Consider the following 20,945-nt stretch of genomic DNA (forward strand, 5'->3'; position numbering starts at 1 on the left):
TATTTTTATACTGACAGTCAGTATATGCTTTATAAACTATAATGCTTATTATTTTATCCTTTTAAAATTGATCAGTTTTACCCTTGGAAATTTTTTTTTTTCAGGAAAAAGGCGTTTTTATTCACTGTTCTAACCAACACTAGAAAGATGCCTTGCAGATACCTTTAGGAAACATTTACAATAGTCTATTTTACTATACTTCTGCCACTTTTGTGGGATGAAGTAGAGTTTGTGGGTAAAGATGTGTACACTCACTCTAAAACAGTTAATGGTAGGGATTCGGACACAATCCCGTGGGTGACATTGTTGGCCACCTAAGCCAAATTTAATTCTAGTGCATGACCGTCACCTAGGCCAAGTTTTATCTAGCCTGTGATGGCCACCTAAGTTGAGTTCAGTTTAGAGTGGATTTCAGTGTGTTACCAGTGTGTACACCTGTAATGAAAAAAGTGCCCCTAAGGGGTACTTACCTCAGGAGAGGGAAACTTCTGGATTCTAAAGAGGCTTCCTTAGCCAGCGTGATCCAGTGCAGAGATCATCGAACTCTCAAATTCCATAACAACCCTGTGGTGTGCCTCGTGCAGGTGCAGTAGAGTTTTTCCAATGGGCTCCGGTGGAAAAAAGCAAATGCGTACTGTACAGGGGCCGACATCTTGGTCACTGATCATGGTCCGAAACATACACCATTTGCAAAGTGCTCATTGAATATGTTGGGAGGGGGGGGGGGGGGGGAGCTTACAGCTGTGTTAGCTGGTCCTCAAACAAAGATATGCAAGTTCACGTTAGAGGCTTTAATAGCACCTGTGGGTCATAGACATCCCATGGTGCTCTCAACATGTCATTGCCAGCAAGCCAACGATATGGAACAATCTCACCCAAGGTTGCACAATGGCTTTGTGTCCCATCCAGAAGTTACACTGTGGCAATGTGAAACCACATGAGATCCTCTCTCTTATAAAAGAAATCTTATGCCTGTAGCAGAAAAATGTAGTAGGAATGATAGTTCTGGGAAATTAAGCATAAAAGTAATGAGAATAACACATGAGGAGATGGACTAGTCCAAAGCCAGATCTGTCAGAGTTTCACTGCTTACTGCAAGCAACAGCAACATAGGAAAAGGGAATGTATAGTGCATTTTACTCGGCAAATGCACATCTTATATGTATGTGATTTAAAGTGACACTGAAGCGAAAAGAAAACCCCCTTATGATGAATTGTATGTGTAGTACAGATAATGAATAGAACATTAGTAGTAAATAATTTTTCAGTTATATAGCTTTTTTTATAGCATTTCATTATATTGTCATATTTGCAATTTGCAGCTCTGGTTTGTTTGAATAATATCATTTTTTATTAAACATTTTTATGAAAATTACAGCCACATATACAGTAGAAAAAGGTATCACGTATTAGGTGGTATAAAATACAATATATATTCAAATAGGTTGGATACAGACCATCTAGCAAACACAATCAGTATACACCTAATATCTTTAACCTATTTATAGATAGCATAGGTTGCATAAGATATTAATTTGCTCTATTTTATAGTTTAAAATACAGAGTGTGGTTTGCAGTGCTAATGACCCTTTGAACTTCCCTGGAGTAAACACCTTATCTGAAGCTGTCTGTCACTGTTTCTTTGACGTACAAGTACTTTAGACCGCATTGTAGCCTCTCTTATAAAAGAAAGCTTATGCCTGCAGCAGAAAAATGTAATAGGCATGATAGTTCTGGGGAATTAATTTGCTATATGGAATATTTAAATACAAAAATCTTAGTTATGCCATTATGCTATGGACACTTGTCCAGTAAAGACATCTGCTTAACCTAAAACAAATTCCAGTGTACCAACCTCGTTTATCTCTTTCTGGGCAACTAATGATTTACTCAGTCCATAGATTCCAACTTGCATCTAGGTCAGGGTTGTTGACATCCAGTCCGACTCCTCAATGGCCGAGGTCCTCACATATTTTAGGCACCGATCAAATTAATTGATAAGACTAAATCAGGAAGAGGGGTGGTTCATCAATTTCTTTATTTCTCAGTTCATCCTAATTACTGGCATGGATATGGCCTTCGAGGTCTTGAGTTTGACACCTGTGTTATAGGTTCTATAACACCTTCGCCAGACACCACAGGTCCAGGTATCTCTCTTGAGATTTATGAGGACCATCTCTCCAGTCACCAGCGTTTCCAATTCAAATTTTAAAGGTGACCTGCCCCTACTCCTCCTTCATTCGCAAATTTACAACATGTATTATGCCAGTGACACTGACCATCCCAAAACAACTTCCTCCAACAGTAGTAACTTGCCATGGGACTCTCCAGTATCTACAGTTTAAAACTGCTGCTGAGACACAAGCTTAGCCTTGTGCACATATCAGATAGTCAACAGCTGAGACAAATGTGTTGGACAATCTTGGCTGAAAATTGAGTTTGTTTATAGCTGCCTCTGGTGATGTTCAGTAATCTACCACAGCAGGTTGCTAAATGACGAGCAAAAAATGTACACCTAGCCTTCTATTTCCCTACCTGATGCTCACTCATCTTCTGCCTGTCGTTCCTCCTCCATATAGAACATTCTGCTTAGCTATAGCTTATTCCCAAAATTGGTGTCCCAATTATCAATTCATGATCATCAAGTGAGACAGTATTTGAACAAGTGTAAATAGCTTTACCCTTGTGCAGATAGGGATGGTCAGACATGCCCATTTCCGATTCCGCCTTAATTCTGATTTCCACCAATTTCTGATTTAAAATTTTCCGATTTTCCACTTTTCTTGTTTTACAGATTTCCATTTTTCTGATTTCCGACTTTCTGTTTTTCAGATTTTCCAATTTCAGAGGTGTATTTTATTTGTCATTTTTTGCATCAAACAATGCAAAAAATGAAAAAAATATCGGAAATCGTAAAAACTGAATCTTGTGAGTGGTCTAAAATTACTGCCGTAATTCAATTTTTGGGGAAAAATTCTGCATTCTCTGATTGGTCTAATGCTTCTGAGTTCTGTGATTGGTCTAAAATTACTGAGTTGTAATAAAGCAGATTTCCGCGGAATTCTATTTTTTGATTTCCGTTTTCTGATTTCTGAATTAAAAAAAAATGAAAATCCAGAAATTTCAATTCTGCGGAATCGGAATGAGGATCTCTATGTGCTGACTTACAACATCGGTACACAGTTAGACCACCCCAATAAGGGTAGTTACAATGTTATTAAAAAGTAAAGCCAGAAGACAGAACAACAAAAGTTATTTAGGCGATACCTTTACAGTCAATGGGAACGTGTATATATATAAAAAACAAAGCCAGATATTTACCTGTGGAGAGGGGGCCTTCTCGCTCCTCTCCCGTGCCCTCGGTGCAGTGCTGACCCAGGGAGTAGTATTTGTTTAATTTAGTCAAATACTGCTCGCTCCGATAGCGAAGGAGGCTTTGGAAAGTCTTCGGGAGCTCAAGTGCTCTTGAAGACGGGCCGCTCCATACTGCACACATGCAAGCACCCTCTCTCACGCACTCACGCGTGCGCAGTATGGAGTCGCCTGTTTTCCAGAGGACTCGGCTCCTGAAGACTTCCAAAAGTCCCCTGCAGCGAGGGATTCAAACACGGGAGCCAGCATTGCACGGTATGGATCCAGTTCTGAAACATGCCCGAAGAAGAAACTCAAAGTTTTGAAAGTTTGCAAAGAAATCTTGTACAGTTAGTCATTAAACAAGAAGGAAATATCTCTGCACACTATCAATGTGTGTGCTAGGACCAACACGAAATTGTATGGGGGCAGAGGAACTAGGTCCTTTTGAAAACAGCACCACACATATATGTAATCATCAAAAAATATGCAATTTATTCAGTACAATACAACATCACTATACACATAAAAACAATTAAAACATATATGCCACCTATGTCATCAATATCCATAAAATTACTGCGCTCAATGGATCAATGTATATACTAATCAATAATAAACCTCAGGGGTACTCATAAGAGAGCCACCCGCTGGGTATGAACCCGGGTTCAGTTAATTGCCAGTACACAAGTAATAAAGTGCAGTCTGTCCTAATGACAGTACCTCCTAATACATGTGCTAAGTGCTATCAATATGATGCAATATATCAAAAAGATGCAATATGATCAAACAATACCAAGTGAATACAAAATGAACCTGTGAGGCTGAAACACACTATTCAAAAGTAACTATGATACTGCATACTGGACAAGAAACACGGAGGACACATGTGCAATATACTTATCCGGACATGGGCGCAACATCAGGCTAGCAAGGAGAAGAGGGACCCCAGGCGGATGTCTCCACCGGTTCCGCGGCTATCACGATGCTTTATCAAGAGCTGGGGAATCTCCATGTGTTAACGCCAAGTTATATAGTGGAAGGGGCGGGTGTCACGTGTTCGCATGACGCGTCAGAATGTCCGCGTGAAGCGCATGCCTCATCGTCCGCATAACCAATGACGTATATTTATCCGCGTGACGCTTCAGCGTCACACGGTGCCCACGCGTCACATGATCAAAACCGCCCAATGATACCGCCAAGGGCTAGAGGAGGAAGGAGAGGACACATGGCCAATTAGGACCACGCTGGAACACAAACAGGAAGTAAGTATCACTGCATTGCACAAACTCTAAAATAAAGACTGTTTCTTGTCCAGTATGCAGTATCATAGTCACTTTTGAATAGTGTGTTTCAGCCTCACAGGTTCATTTTGTATTCACTTGGTATTGTTTGATCATATTGCATCTTTTTGATATTTTGCATCATATTGATAGAACTTAGCACATGTATTAGGAGGTACTGTCATTAGGACAGACTGCACTTTATTACTTGTGTACTGGCAATTAACTGAACCCGGGTTCATACCCAGTGGGTGGCTCTCTTATGAGCACCCCTGAGGTTTATTATTGATTAGTATATACATTGATCCATTGAGCGCAGTAACTTTATGGATATTGATGACATAGGTGGCATATATGTTTTAATTGTTTTTATGTGTATAGTGATGTTGTATTGTACTGAATAAATAGCATATTTTTTGATGATTACATATATGTGTGGTGCTATTTTCAAAAGGACCTAGTTCCTCTGCCCCTATACAGTTAGTCATTAAAGGTATTACCTAAACCAGAGTTCCCTAACCCTATCCTCAAGACCAAAACACCTTTTGTTGTTCTGTCTTCGGATTCTATCCATGACTAATGCCGGACCACGCAGAGCTAAAAAGTAAAGCAAAATGTTTCTTTATAGCAGAAAGAAAAAACTTCCTCAAATTTCATTTTATGACTTTGGAAGCACGACATACCCTTTCATTTTATGCGTTTTCCACATTTTACATTGCTTGACAAACACTATGACCGGCATTGTACTATAATGGGGATAAAATACAAACTTCTTGTGCGTAACTATTGTATGACTCATGCAGACCTCTAACTGCATCCGGTAACTTCCCTTCTCAGCAAATCAAAAAGAACATTACTACCTTTCTGAAGATATATTATTAAGCCTCGTGTTTTGCTAGCTAGTCATTCTTAATTCCTTTTGTTATTAATCAATTAAGACTCATTAAGGTTGTGCACCGGGCTCCAACAGCTTCCTAATAATAATTATCATTATTACTGATTAAAGTTGTATTATTTGCACCAGATGGAGCCTCCCCCGCACCTCTCTGCTCGTCCTTCCTTCTACACTATCCTGCTAGATGTAAATGATTTTACATCATATTGTCATAATGAGTTTATGATCAAAATAAACAGATGGCACGGTGACAGGAAATAACACCATAACATTACTTGTGTATCATTTGAGGATGTCATCTCTGCCTCTCGGATGACAGATCATGTCAATCTCTGAAAATGTAAATCGACTGATTTCTTCTCCACTAGTGCTTCTCAACTTCATTTTTTTAAAGTGATATTTAACACCGAAAAATGAAAATCTAAAAAACCACTGTATTGTGTTAAAGTTAAGGGGGCCATACACTAGGCGACCAACCAACCAATCGACCATCTAATTCGATTACTATAATCTAATTGGATGAAAATTGGTGCTGCCAAGTACATGCCCGACCAACAAAGCGACCAATTTCGGGACAGAAATTGGCCGCACAGTCAATCACACATGTTGGAAAATGTCGGGCCAAGGTTGGTTGGTCGGGTGCGCGAATACGTACGGTGACCGAATTACGAACGAGCAACAAGACAACGAAACCCCCTCTGCTAAATGTATGTAGTGTATGTATGTAGTGTAGTGCATTTATACATTACCTGTCCGGTGTCAGCCTCCACGCGGTTTACGTCCATCTCCGGGTTCCACATACACGCCGGCGGCAATATGTCTGACGTCACGAAGATGCATTGTGGCTGACATCAGACGCTATGCGCCGCTAGCGTATATGCGGCTTACCCGGCGAGATGGACGGATGGACCCGGCGAGCTGCTACAGGACAGGTAATGTATAAATGCACTACACAACATACATTTATACATTTTGGGGGCAGCGGCGGGGCAGACGCAGAGGCTCAGCTGATTCCCTGATGATTAAATGCTGGAATCGGATGGGAATCGGCCTGTAGTGTATGGGCAGATTCGATTAGAGACAACAGTATCTCAAATCAGATTCGATTAGAGATAAATTTGTCTCTTGGTAGAATCTGTCCATATTTGTTCTAATGTATGGGCACCTTAATACAGTATATTTTATACCTTAAAATTACTTTTCTTTAATTGTTTAAGTGTAAAAAAACAGTTTGTACTGTACATTTTATGCTATGTACACACCATACCATTTTCTGGCAGATATACCTGCCAGATTGATTATTTCCAACATGTCTGATCAGATTGGACATGTTGGAAATAATCAATCTGGCAGGTAAATCTGCCAGGAAATTGTCTGGGTATTTTTTGCCTTTGTCGAAGAGGCTGTTATCTTAATTATGCTGCTGATAAGATATAATTACAGTCATTGCAGGGAGGAAGGAGTTTCAAGCAGAGCCACCTTGATAAAACTTTTTCAAGAGTCAGCAGAAATGGTCCTGCTTTGTAGTTTGAAAAAAAATCACCAATACTCTACTTCCTCTTTGCAGTGCCTGTGAATGAATCTTAGCAGCAACACATTTAAGATAACAACCTCTATGGCAAAGGCAAAAAATAACCGGTGTAAAATGAGCAGTGTAAAATGTTTTTTACACTTGAACAATAGAGATGGCCTGAACATCAGATTTTGGGTTTGCAAACCACGAACGTGAACTTCTGCAAAAGTTTGAGTTCGCGTAAACCGGGCAAAATGCCATAGACTTCAATGGGCAGGCAAATTTCAAAACATACAGGGACTATTTCTGGCCACAAAAGTGATGGAAAAGTTGTTTCAAGGGGTCTAACACCTAGAGGGGGGCATGCCGGAGTGGGATACATGCCAAAAGCACCCTGGAAAATTACGTATTTGACACAGAGTAGGGTTATAATCCCTAAAGGGCAGAAATCACATTACATTCCTAAATTGGAGGCATACTGTTTAACGCACCACAAACAGCTGCAAAGGTTTGTCAGGCAGACATCCGTGGTCAGACGGTCCCTTGATCCAACGCTGTGTGCCAGAGATGACAGCACTTGCCTTTCAACATCACGGAACAGTTTGGGTATCGCATTTTTGGAAAATAATTGTGGCCTGGTATCTTCCAATGCGGAACTACAAGGGCCAGCTGCGACTGTGGGCTGTATGCAGTGTGTCACCCAAACAGAGAGCTATCCTATAGTAAGTTCAATCACAAATACAGTTGAAAGATATGCACTGGTAATAGAATGTGCTGGCGGACTACAACAAGGCCCAGCTGCGACTGTGAGCTGTATGCAGTGTGTCACCCATACAGAGAGCTATGCTATAGTAAGTTCAATCATAAATACAGTTGAAAGATATGCACTGGTAATAGAATGTGCTGGCGGACTACAAGGGCCAGCTGCAACTGTGGCCTGTATGCAGTGTGTCACGCAAACACACACACACAAAAAAAAACACATCAGAACAATATTAGCTCTCAAAAGGGCTTTTTTGGGGTACTTTCAGCGATAAATAATAGGGAGGAGCAAGCTAACAACAGCCTAACTAACGCTTTCCCTATCTCCAGCAATGTCTCTCCCTTCCTCTCTCTATTTCAGCTGACTGCAGACTGGAACATGGCCAGCGCTGCTGCGTTTTTATAGGGGGGTGGGGGGTCCGTGGGGGAGTGCAGCCTGATTGGCTGCCATGTGTCTGCTGACTGTGATGTAGAGGGTCAAAGTTTAGCCCAATGACGAGGTATAGGGGGCAGGTCGTATGAGTTTGCGTCCCACCCCTGACACGAACAGCTGAATTTTGCCGGGAACTGTCTATCAGGCCATCTCTATTGAACAATTGAAAAAAATGTGTTTGTAAGGCAGGGACATATAGATATTACTTTAAAGCGGGATCGTCACCATAAAAATCTAATTTTAACAGCAACTGGTCTGAGTGTATTAAGTGATAACGATGCTAATCCTGCATTCAAAACTTTACAAACGTTTTCTGCTGTTATGGTTTGGAGTTATCACATACTTAAGGAGCACTGGCCCTTTAGTAGTCAGTGCCAAACAGTTGAATGCTGGTTGTTCTTTTTATCTATAATATATTCCTCATCTTCCATTTATTTCCCTGCCTAACTGCCTTTCTGAAACACGATCCCCTGCTCACTTGAGGTGACTCAGTGATTGGAGGAGAAAAGAAAAGAAGTAAAGGGCAGAAATGACATCAGCATTTAGCCTAAACTGTGGGCAAAAGACAGGTTCCCACCAGGAACAGAATTCTCTTCATTTACTGTATAACATTCACTGAAATCAAAATGTGGACAGTACAATACATGTGTCATGCAAGTAGATCAAGAATGTATCTACTTATATATGTGTTTTTCCCCTGGCATAATATGGCTAAACCTACTGCTTTAATTAACCCAATACAGTGTTTTTTTCATTTTTTAGAGTGTAATACCACTTTAAACAGCGGGTGTTTTCACCTCTAGGACAGAAGCAATTTTCCCCTGTCAGTGCTCCTTCCATTCATTCACCAATAACTTTATTACTACTTATTACAACAAAACTATTTGTATCTTTTTTCGCCACCAATTAGGCTTTCTTTGGGTGGTACATTTTGCTAAGAGTTATTTTATTCTAACTGCATTTTAATGGGAATAATAAGAAAAAAAAATAAAAAAAATTGAAAAATTTCATTATTCCTCAGTTTTCAGCCATTATAGTTTTAAAATAAAAGGTTGTTGTGCATAAAACCCATATATTTTATTTTCTCATTTGTCCCAGTTATTGCAACGTTTAAAACATTTCCCTAGCGCCATAAAATATTTCTATGGCGCCAATATTTTATTTGGAGCTAAAGGTGCATTTTTTCAGCTTTGCATCCATCACTAATTACAAGCTCATATAGGCAAAAGATAACAGTAATATACCCTCACATCATACATATTAAAAAAGTTAAGCCCCCTAAGGTAACTATTTATGTATTCTTTTAAACTGTTTTTTTTTTTTTTTTTTACTTTACTTTTTTTTTAAGCTACGGACTTTATTAAATGTGTAATATATTTTTTCTACTTTAATTTTACTTTTTGGCCACTAAGTGGCACTAAGCACTCTCCTGGAATATACCAGGAAGTGCTCAATCTTTTTTTTTTTTTTTTTTTTACAGTTTGTGACGTTCCATTTTCATGAATCAACATGCCTCGTGATTGGAGGCATGTTGATTCATTCACAGGGGATCAGTTGCCTAGGGGGAACACTTGTTCCCCTTCCGCAATTGATCCCCTGTAATAGCGGTGGAGAACAAGCACCTGACAGTTACAAGCGCACACCTGCTGCAACACCGCTGGACGAATATATTCATCCAGATTGCCACTATGCAGCTCCTGCTGGATGAATATATTTGTCCACTTAGGTATAAGTGGTTAAGGCAAACCACTGGGGGACCAAACCCCAGATCTGGCATCCCCATAGTTAAACACTAAAACAATGGACTTCTCACTGCTTATTTTATACTTACAGATATATGGTAGTATTGATATTATGGTTTCATAACATACTGTGTTTTTTGGTTCTGCATAAGGTGACATACAGAGGTAGCAGAGAGAACATAAAGTGACAGTTGCACACAGAGATTGTATAACAAAACAGACAGAAAGTACAAGTTACAGTGGGGTCGATTCACAAATTGTAATACATGGATTTATGAATGCTATTTTATGCATGTAAAGTCTTGCTACTCAGAATGTGACATCTGTACATTACATAAAATAACAGGGAAATCAGAGACCTGCGACACATTTACTAAATTACAGTAACTCGTATACTGCTAGTGTGACACACACTGTGCAAGAAGCGTTGTGTCAGTGCTGTAAATAGCAGTAAAATTACCGCGCGCTACCCTCACACATCAATTTCATCGCTATTTAGTGAATATGCTCCTCTGTGTTTTGCATCCCAGCCCTTCACAGAACTGAATTAAAGGGACTTTTTTTCCCTACAAAGTGAAATAGTTTGAAAACTGTGATCAGATTGATTGGTTGATAGATATGTAAGGCTTTAATTTACTAGTCACAGTCACGTGCTAATGCAGGAAGGGATCACAACAAATCAGAGCCTTGCAAAACTATCAGCTAATCAAAATGATTACATCCTTCTGCACGAGTTCTCATCAGTATTATTGCTTGAATGTGCCCCATTTCAGCTCATGGGTGGTATGATTGAACTGGGCATACAATTTGGGTGTCAGCATCATCTTTGTAATCAACAAATGATTCTGCCTTGCAAATATACAGTATTTACTGCTACAGACATAACAGCAGATACCCCCGATTCACATGAGCAAAAACTCCCGGATGCTGCTTAAAGGATACCTGAGGTGTCATGTGACATGATGAGATAGACATTGGTATGTACAGTACCTAGCACACAAATAACTGTGCTGTGTTGCTTTTTTTCTTTCTCTGCCTGACAGAGTTAAATATGAGGTATGTAAGTCGCTGACTCAGTCCTGACTAAGACTAAGAAATTCCAACTATAAAACACTTTCCTAGCAGAAATTGGCTTCTGAGAGCAGGAAAGAGATAAAAAGTTCAATAGTTCATAGATTTTAGCCCTAGCATACTTCAATGAATGTGTAATTGAGCAAAAACAATAAGACAATAGATTTCAACTTAAAATAAGACTGTGGAATATCTTAAAAAGTCTATTTTAGGAGAAGGAAGATAGATATAATCATTTGTTTCATTAGTTTATTTTCGCCTCAGATGTCCTTTAAGATCTCACCAGCAATGAACCCTAACCCTAGGGATGGACCTTCCCAGGTAAACAAACCCGCTGACTGGTTGTAGTGTCTAAAGGCCCACTCAAATGAAGCATAATGTGGAGAGGGTTATGTTGAAATGTTTTTGTACGAACTGCACAGAATGGCCAATACATGGCCTAGATTTTGCATTTGACTGAAATACCAGTGATGTCCTTGATTGCCAAGAATGTTTTCTGACCTTCCTTCAACTAGAGAGTGTAATTTGGTAAATTGATAGACAGGTTCCCCTTCACAATTCAAAACCTAACCCGAAGTGCGAAGCAGGTTATTTTGGCGCACACTCTTTTCTATGCTGCGTCTGACCTGGGCGCTGCCATAGACATAATTAATGCTATTATCCCGAATTACTTATCCCTCCAAGTTGCTACGACTCAGAGGAGGAATAGCAATTAACGCTGTCTGGAATTTGAGCGGCAGCAGGGTTAGCCACCGTTTGGCTCACCCTGCTCCAAAGTGACCGGGCAGCAGTAATACATGTGCGCCCCCAAGTGTGCTTATCACCAAGGAGACATCCTCTCCCTTCACATGGTTTTTATGTTGCTCAGCATACTTTCATAACAGTATGGGAAGCCTGTTAGTATTTTTGATGGATGGCTGGTACAAAGCATGAGCCAGTTGTTTTGAGCATTAAAAACTGTTCATTCTTGTTGATGCTTTTCCGTGAACAATGGTTAATGGCTCATATAAGAGGAAATCACATAATTGACTAGACAAAATGTTATTTTGGAATGACGCCAGTGACACCAGCGACAAAACATGATCATTAAGAAAGCATTACCATGAATAAAGCGAGTGAGTGCATGAGCATGCTGTCCTATTATTTCACAAGGGTTGAAGAGGCTGGTAAAGCACGTGCCAATGCACTCTGCTGGCATGTCTCCATGGTAAGAAGCAGGCCTTCATTTGCTTTTATTAAATGCAAATATCAGAGCGCTTAACCTACAACAGCTAATCAAAAATAATGTCAAACTTTATTTCTAAAGTGCAGAAACCAGAGTGCTTAACCCATAGCAGCCAAAAAGAAACAAACTTTTATTAAACTTTTGTAACTTGATCTATGATTGGATGTTAGAAGTTACAGGAAAAAAATGATGGCACTTTGGGAATGTATATATATTTTTTTCAACATGATTATATGTACATAAAATAAAATGTGTTTTTTCATTTTACATAGATCTTTTAAAGGGAGTCTGAAGTGAAAATTAAAGTAAAAAACAGATACTCCCCTAAGGAGAGGGAAGGCTCTGAGTCCTATAAAGCCTTCCCGGTCTCCTGATGGTGTCAGCGTTCCCAGGCAGGCTCCCCCATTAGCAGTTTACAAACAATTGGTCGTAGATTGCTCTCTTCATCTTCCCCTGGGCTTCGACAGTCTTCGAAAGTACTCCGGCTTCTGAAAACGAGCCACTCTGTACTGCACACTCGCGAGTGCCCTCTCTCGCACACTGGTGCATGTGCAATACAAAGCCACCGGTCTTTGGGAGCCCGAGTGCTTCCAAAGACTGCCGAAGTCTCCTGCAGTGAAAGATTTAAAGGGGGAGCCTGCAGGGGAACAAGGACACCGTCAGGAGACTGGAAAGGCTCTATAGGATCCAGAGCCTTCCCTCTCCTTAGGTAAGTATCTGTTTTTTCTTTTGAATTCTGCTTCAGACTCACTTTAAATTGCTCCATCATTTGTCATATTGTGGCATCTAACATAAGTTTGCAAATACACTGTAGCCAGGGCCATTTCTGGCCATTTTGATGCCCAAGGCATGGCAGCTGTTGCCTTCCCACCCCCTAAACTTATGTATAGACAGTTTTTAGCCTACATTTATTGGTTTGACAGAAAACATTGACAAACATTGACAAATGGATAGGTTAGATGCAAAAATAAGTTTAGAAAGGATACACATCTTATAACTAGACCAGATTATCCTCGCTGGCTCAAGCTCACTGAACCAGTTAATGGCAAACTGACTTATTAAAATGCCCTGTTTGAGCCTGTTAACGGCAACAGGACGTTTTAATAAGTCACTCGCTCCCGCCGTTGCTCCGCACGTGTGTGCGCCGCTCCCGCCGCCGTTACCCGTCGGGACTTCGTGTTCCGTGATTGGGGAAGATTGGGGTCCTCTACCCAATCGCGGTGCCTGAAATGAATGATCAGCGGCCACGTCCAATCATAAAACAGGAAAAAGTCACAGTGTAGTTAAATGTAAGGAAAAAAAAAAAGCAAACACTTCCTATAACTGAAGAAAAATTGCACATACAGGCACATACAAACACAATATTAATAAAACTCATAACTTACACTTCCAAAGCCCCCCCCCCCCCCCAAAAAAAAAACAGTTTAAAAAAATACATAAATAGTTGCCTTAGGGACTCAGCTTTTTTAATCTATATTTTATGAGGGAAAATTACTTTTACTTTACTACATAGGGTTTTGTAATTATGGACCGGACAAAAAAACAAACAAAAACAAAACAGAAAAATAACACCTATATTTCAAAATAATATATTGTCGCCATACATTGTGATAGGGACATCATTTAAAAAGTTGAATAATCGGGACAACTGGGCAAATAAAATGTGTTGGTTTTATTCACAGGAGAATGTTTAATTTTAAATCTATAATGGCTGAAACTGAGAAATAATGAATTTTTTCCATTATTTTCTTATTTTTCCCGTTAAAACGCATTTAGAATAAAAAAAAATCTTAGCAAAATGTACTACCCCCAGAAAGCCTAATTGGTGGTGAAAAAAATGAGGTATAGATGATTTAGTTGTGATAAGTAGTAATAAAGTTATTAGGGAATAAAAGGGAGGAGCACTGACAGGTGAAAATTGCTCTGGTCCATTAGGGTAAAAAACACTTGGGGGTGAACTGGTTAAACCACATCAGAAATCCTTCCTATACATAGTAAAAGAGGGGTGTAGCCACTTAAGGAAAAAATATATACCGTTTGTGTGAAGCCTGTGTCTTTACAGGTTTAAATATTGTCCAAAAATCCAGAAGAGTTGCAACAATCAATACAAAACAAATCAAAACAATTACAGCTTAACTGGCTCTGCACTGCTGGTATGCATATTTATGCCCTTGAAAACTGCACTTAACAACCAGGGACGTAGATATGCATACTTCTTTAAATACCTCACTGTTCTCAATTGCCGAACCACTGCCATTGGTTTATGTCACAATTCTGTTATTCCGTGATCAGTGAATGGGAACAGATTGTTCCCAAAGCCGATCACAGTGCCTGTGATGAATGAAACCAGGCATCAGTGAGATGCTGGCTTTGATTCACAAAGGGAAAATAGAACGTACACATAACACTTCCTCCTGTGTACTGTTCACAGTACTCAGGAATTACGTGTGGTGTCATCTTGTGGCCAAAAAGTTAAAATACACTATTATATTGAAAAAAATATATATTTTTTTAATGTTAACCCCTTTCACCCCTACCCCATAGGAAGAAAAACAAAACACTTTTTAAAAAATGTTTAATATTAAAAAAAAACAAAAACATAAATCATTACGTTAGGGACTTTTTAATGTATGTATATCATAATGTAATATATGTCATAAGGGTATATTACTGTTATTTTTGTAAATAAAGGCTTGTAATTATTGATATAGTATAAAAAAACACTAACAGACAAAAACACACCTTTATTTCCAAATAAAATATTATCACCATACATTGTACTAGGGACACAATTTAAACATTGTAATAATTGGGACAAATGGGAAAATAAAACATGTGGGTTTTATGTATCCTAGCACATTTTATTTTAAAACTATAATGGCTGAAATCTGAGGATAAATGATTTGTTCCATTTTTTTCTCTTATTATTCCCTTCAAAATGCATACAAAATAAAATAAGTCTTTGCAAAAAGTACCATCCAAAGAAAGCCTAATGTGTGGCGAATAAAGCAATTAAGTAACAATAAAACTATTGGTGAATGAATGGGAGGAGCATGATGTGAAAATTGCTCTGGTATTTAAGGGGAAAAAATGTGATTGTAAAGTGGTTAATTAGCTTATAAACAGTACTTGCCATTAAGCAACCTTTGTTATGTTAATCAGTAGTGCCCATTTAGGTATTTACCTCTCCTTTGGAACACACGCAGCCAGTTCCTCGTGCTCGGAGCTTGGAAACCTTCAAACTTTCTCTCAAATCACACCTGGTTTACTGCTTCATCCACTAACCTTTGTGTCTCCTTTCCTAATGTCCCAACCCACTACCCTCTAGATGGTAAGCTTGCAAGAGCAGGACCTCCTCATAGCGTTTCTTATTCTGATGTAATTTATCATATAAACATGCACCAGTATTGGTGATGTCTCAAATCATACATCATTGGCTATCATTCATGAAAGTGCTGTCGGTATGGAGAATCAGTGCGGGAAAACACCGCTGGCGGTTAGACTTCTGGGTGAGCATTCATAAAAAAGTATCCATGTGCGGTAGCAGTGTGGAGAATCCCCGAACTAGGCTGGCGGTAGGCTTGCGGAGACACGGAAGCTGCCGAGTTGATACATTTCTTCGTGTTCCGCTCTGCTGCAGCTGCCTGGGAGGTCTGTGTGTCTCCATTCACTTACATTGGTATCGCCACATCAGAGGGAGCGGTACTTCCCGACCTCACACAGCTTGCGGTGATCTATATGAATTAACATTTTGCTACATGTGTTCCGATAATCACCGCACAAGGCGGTGATTTATCACTCTGCTCGGTAGTGTCATTTTTTCATGCGGAAAGAGCCTTTATGAATGCTGCCTTTGCTAAGTGGTCGGTAAAGTCAGCTGTTTTAAGCATTTCCGCATGCAGAAATGCTTTATGAATGATAGCCATTGTCTGTATACTGTATTTGTATTGCTGGATGTCCTGAATGACCAGAGTTTTAAACCTCTATTTGTTTTGTACTTTGTACCGCATTACGGAGGATTTTGGCGCTATGTAAATAACAAATAATACTAAATGTGCTCCTCTCCATACATGCTTAAAACCTCTAGAGCTTTTTTGGAAGAGGTATGGTCTTGCACCTAGTTATTGTGAACTACCAAATCCCACCTCCCTACGTAGACAAGCTAAGCCTCTGTTGTTGTTCCTATTTTGAGAGTCACCTGGTCACTCCTGACTGACTCACACAGCGCAGCTCTAAGCACATGTAGACCAAGAAATGAGTGTTCTGTTAAGGACTTTGCTTCTTTACATTGTATATATTTACTAATTATACTAATTGCTATTAGAATTTACTTTGTTCAATTTTGGGTTTAAATGGGCTTTAATTTGAACGTCTTGCCAAATTGTAGGATGAAAACTCAGTGTGATGCTTTTTAATATGCTGAAAATGAATAAAAGGAGGTGCACTAAGCACCCATAATCTTATAAGGATAAAAACCCTCCAATAAAATTACACTTATACAATAAAAGCTCAAGGCTTGTTTATCTCACTATTTTGGCTGCATCACAAGACGTCACTAAAACAATAGCAAACCACTGTATTGACTCACTTGTGGTCAGCAAAGAAAAATGTAATGTGTACAAAGCTTGTGACTATAACCCTCTATAAGGACTCACGTTATGTCCCGATAAAAGGACATGCTATTTTTTTCATTGAACTTAGTCCCACAAGAACATGATTGCAGTTTAAAAAATTAACTGCATTTGCATGTTTTTTTTATATACATTTATAAAAAAAAAATGATGATGTGTTTGCACAAGGTCACTTGCGTTTGGAATTGCATTTGCTTGTTTGTTCACATTTGCCTTTTGTGTAGTAGAGCTTGGGGCCCTTCCTCAATTCAACTTTTCACAAAGTTTTCTCCTAAGAGTTAATTTTTAATCTTCTGTTTAAACCATTTCTGCTTAACCAAAAAGTAGGTGATAAAGTACTGTCAAAGTTATTTTGAGTATTTTCTTGTTTGCTGGTGACTTAGAAGATACTTTATTAATAAGGCATAAAAATATCACCTAGGAAAAAACTAGGAAAAAATTGAATTAAAGACCCTCAGTTTTATGACTGTCTGTTATCATCAGTAACCTGTGGAATTAGGTAAGTCTTCTTCTCCAGGCGCTGGAGAACCCTACAGTATCCTGCAGTGACAAGAGCTCTTATTCAGTTACCTTTTTTCCTGTGTTTTCTCACTGGAGATATTTTTTATCTGCAGTACAATTATGACTGTCTTAGTTTCTAGGTACTGAAAGTTATTGTGCTGATAGGATGAAAAATGATCTCCTGGGAAATAACTCACAAGAAAATTTAAAGGGATACTGTAGGGGGGTCAGGGGAAAATGAGTTGAACTTACCCGGGGCTTCTAACGGTCCCCCGCAGACATCCTGTGTTGGCGCAGCCACTCACCGATGCTCCGGCCCCGCCTCCGGTTCACTTCTGGAATTTCAGACTTTAAAGTCTGAAAACCACTGCGCCTGCGTTGCCGTGTCCTCGATCCCGCTGATGTCATCAAGAGCGCACAGCGCAGGCCCAGTATGGTCTGTGTCTGCGCAGTACACTCCTGGTGACATCAGCGGGAGCGAGGACACGGGCGTGCAGGCGCAGTGGTTTTCTGACTTTAAAGTCAGAAATTCCAGAAGTGAACTGGAGGCGGGGCCGGAGCATCGGTGAGTGGCTGCGCCAACACAGGATGTCTGCGGGGGACCATTAGAAGCCCCGGGTAAGTTCAGCTCATTTTCCCCCGACCCCCCTACAGTTCTCCTTTAACTGATGGGGGCCAAGCTGAGCATGTGCTGTAGATAGAACTGCAAGTTTTTCCGGTAGCTAAAAACTTTGTTGCAGAGGGGGTTTCTGTTACTAAAATGTGCCTTTATGCTGATTTGTGACAGGTTTAATTTAAAGTCTTTAATTTTTTCCCTAAAGCATGTTTATCTACTAAATTATTATAATCCTATCACTTACCTATGTAAAATTATCTGTTTTCCTTAGGTGGGAAATGTTCAAAGATATGTCCAGATCATTGCTGGGGGCCATCGGTGGACCAGTGCCAAAGGCGTAAGTAGCTTATTTTTCTATATTACACAAAAATCTGGGAGGGTCAGTTAGGGTTAGCCATTGGTTGGGTGGGAAGGGGATCAGAAAGGGCTAGGTATTGGTTGGTTGGGTGGCGTGACATGATGAGGTAAACATGTGTATGTACAGTGCAAAACATATTAATAACCAGGCTGTTTTACTTGCTTTGCTTTGCTGCCTGAAAGAGTTCATTTTTAGGCATGGAAGTGACAGCTTCTGTCTTGTTGGAACCTTGTCGGGAATATAGGAAACATCACTGATGAGCTAATTACAGCTATAAAAGTTTTATTGGCAGAATACAACTTCTGAGAGCAGAGGGAGGTTGGAAAAGGTCATTAGTTCATGTATTTTCACTCAGGTACACTTAATAGGCTGCCACTGAGCAGAGACAACATATCATTCAAACTACTTTGTAAGTGTTTATATATAAAATGAAACCATGGGATATGTAAAAAGGTCATTTTTAGGAGTAGAAGGATTAATACATTTGTTTATCTCATTAGTTTATTTTTACCTTGGGTTAAGTCTTGAGCGTGGTAGCCAGGGATCTAGTAAATTCTGTAAGAAGGCTGCTGGGAGCATCACTTTAATGAGGTAAAGAGTGATGTGTATGAGTGCCGTAATCCAGAAAAAGATTCACATTTTAGTATCCAGTGTTTGCTTCAATTATAGCATTTAATTCTATACCAAAATGCCTTGCATTCTCTTATGAAACACGTTTATTCGTAGTTTTGCATTAGCAGCCATGGGCTTTGGGGAGCCTAAGGGGAAGGATTACAACGCAGAGTACTAGGCTGCATTTGATCACATTACACACCAAATTGATCCAGCCTTGTTAATGTAAATGTATTCTATGCTTCTGCTTCGGCTGGAGTGTTATTCGATGATGTCACAAACAGCGGCATTTATTCGAGATAAACCTGACTTGCCTGGCTGGAGCATTTGCAGCTGTACAACAGTGCCAGGGTAAATAATGCAATACAGAATGATGTTTCTTTTGTCGGAGACTCCTGCAGAATACTGAGCGGTTGGCACCTGTTACATCTTTTGTGAAAATCGCTCAGAGGATGCAGCCAGTATAGTTAATATCCAATTAGAGCGGGGAAAAATCTAGCAGGACTTTGGTGCAAGAGGCAAGAAAAGAGCTGAAACAGCATCTCAAATCAATCAGCATCACACAGGCATTTTCACGGCACGCAACATCTTTAATTAAAATCTGTGTATTGTGCTAATAACTTTGCATGTTCATAAGTCGACCATATTGATTTAATTTGTCCACCAGGCTTGCGCTTGCAGGATCGGCCTAATGCCTGGACACCGTGTAAAATTAGCAGAAACATTTCACTGAAAATGGGGTTGATTCCCCAAGCTCCTCTAGGCGGAACTGTGAGCTGCATTGTATCACATTTGCCTGCATTCTAAAACGCGTTGTGGAGCATCTCAAGGCTAATTGTTATTCAGTATAAGTTGCACAGATTGTATCTGCCATTTTTATTCAAGTTCCATTAGCAGAGTAGATTACTGGCCTGTGGAAATTGTTAGAGCTGTATATAACAATGGCTGAGAAAGTTTACCTAAATGAAAAACGGCTCAGGTTATGGGAAAATGATCATAAATCACGCAGTTTATGTGCCTTGCTCTGGCTATTATAGGAGAAGCCCTGATCTTAGCGGTGGGGAGATTTAAAAAAGGGGGGGGGGATTTTGGTGCAGGGCTTCAAATACATAAAATTTTTATCTTGGATTGGGCACATAGCACCAAGTGATGAAAATGGAAGGTGAGTATTGGTAAGGCTTAGGTAAGAATGAGGAATGTTAACGAGAAACTCCGACCCAGAATTGAAATGTATCCTAATCAGTAGCTGATACCCCCTTTTACATGAGAAATCTATTCCTTTTCACAAACAGACCATCAGGGGGCACTGTATGGCTGATATTGTGGTAAAACCCCTCCCACAAGAAGCTCTGAGTACCGAGGTACTTCTGGCAGTTTCCTGTCTGTGAACCCTGTTGCATTGTGGGAAATAGCTGTTTACAGCTGTTTCCAACTGCCAAAACAGCAAGCAGCAGCTACATCACTTGCCAGCAGTAAAAATGTCATCATGGCAGAATGTAAGTCAGGGATTTAAAAGATTTTACAATGGGCAAACACTAACTAAATCATTTATACATAATTATTGTAAAAATGAAGCACTTTTTTCATTACATTATTTTCACTGGAGTTCCTCTTTAAGGTGCCCTTACATCAGATGAAGTGTGGGCAGATGACGAGACAGCTATCTCTCTGATTGAATCTGATTGAAGAGACATCTGTTACCAGCCCATACCCCACAGGCTCATTCGTGATCAATTTCAGCATGAAATCTCTCGGATATCGGCCTTGTGATGTCGCATACGCCACCTCGCCGTCCCCACGCTGTCTCCCCTAATGTACAATGTCGTGTCCCCCCCCCGGTGCAGTATACTTTATCAGTTCGCCACTGGCTCTAGGCTCTGTCCGCATACATGCAACCTATTTTGTCCCAAAGTTGGTTGCATCATTGATAGAGTATGCGCTAGGCAGCAACG

General features: G+C 39.9%; 1 protein-coding gene across 5 annotated transcripts in view; it reads left to right on the forward strand.

Annotated features, from left to right (window-relative positions):
* Positions 1 to 20,945, forward strand: part of ERBB4 (erb-b2 receptor tyrosine kinase 4) — a 1,342,090-nt gene that overhangs the window by 855,982 nt on the left and 465,163 nt on the right. For all 5 annotated transcript variants that reach the window (XM_068245390.1, XM_068245391.1, XM_068245392.1 and 2 more), the window contains one exon: positions 18,295 to 18,360. In XM_068245390.1, the coding sequence (XP_068101491.1) occupies positions 18,295 to 18,360 (66 nt within the window). The remainder of the gene's footprint in view (positions 1 to 18,294; positions 18,361 to 20,945) is intronic.

This window comes from Hyperolius riggenbachi, chromosome 7 (genome assembly GCF_040937935.1).
Source record: "Hyperolius riggenbachi isolate aHypRig1 chromosome 7, aHypRig1.pri, whole genome shotgun sequence".
Classification (NCBI taxonomy): Eukaryota; Metazoa; Chordata; class Amphibia; order Anura; family Hyperoliidae; genus Hyperolius; species Hyperolius riggenbachi.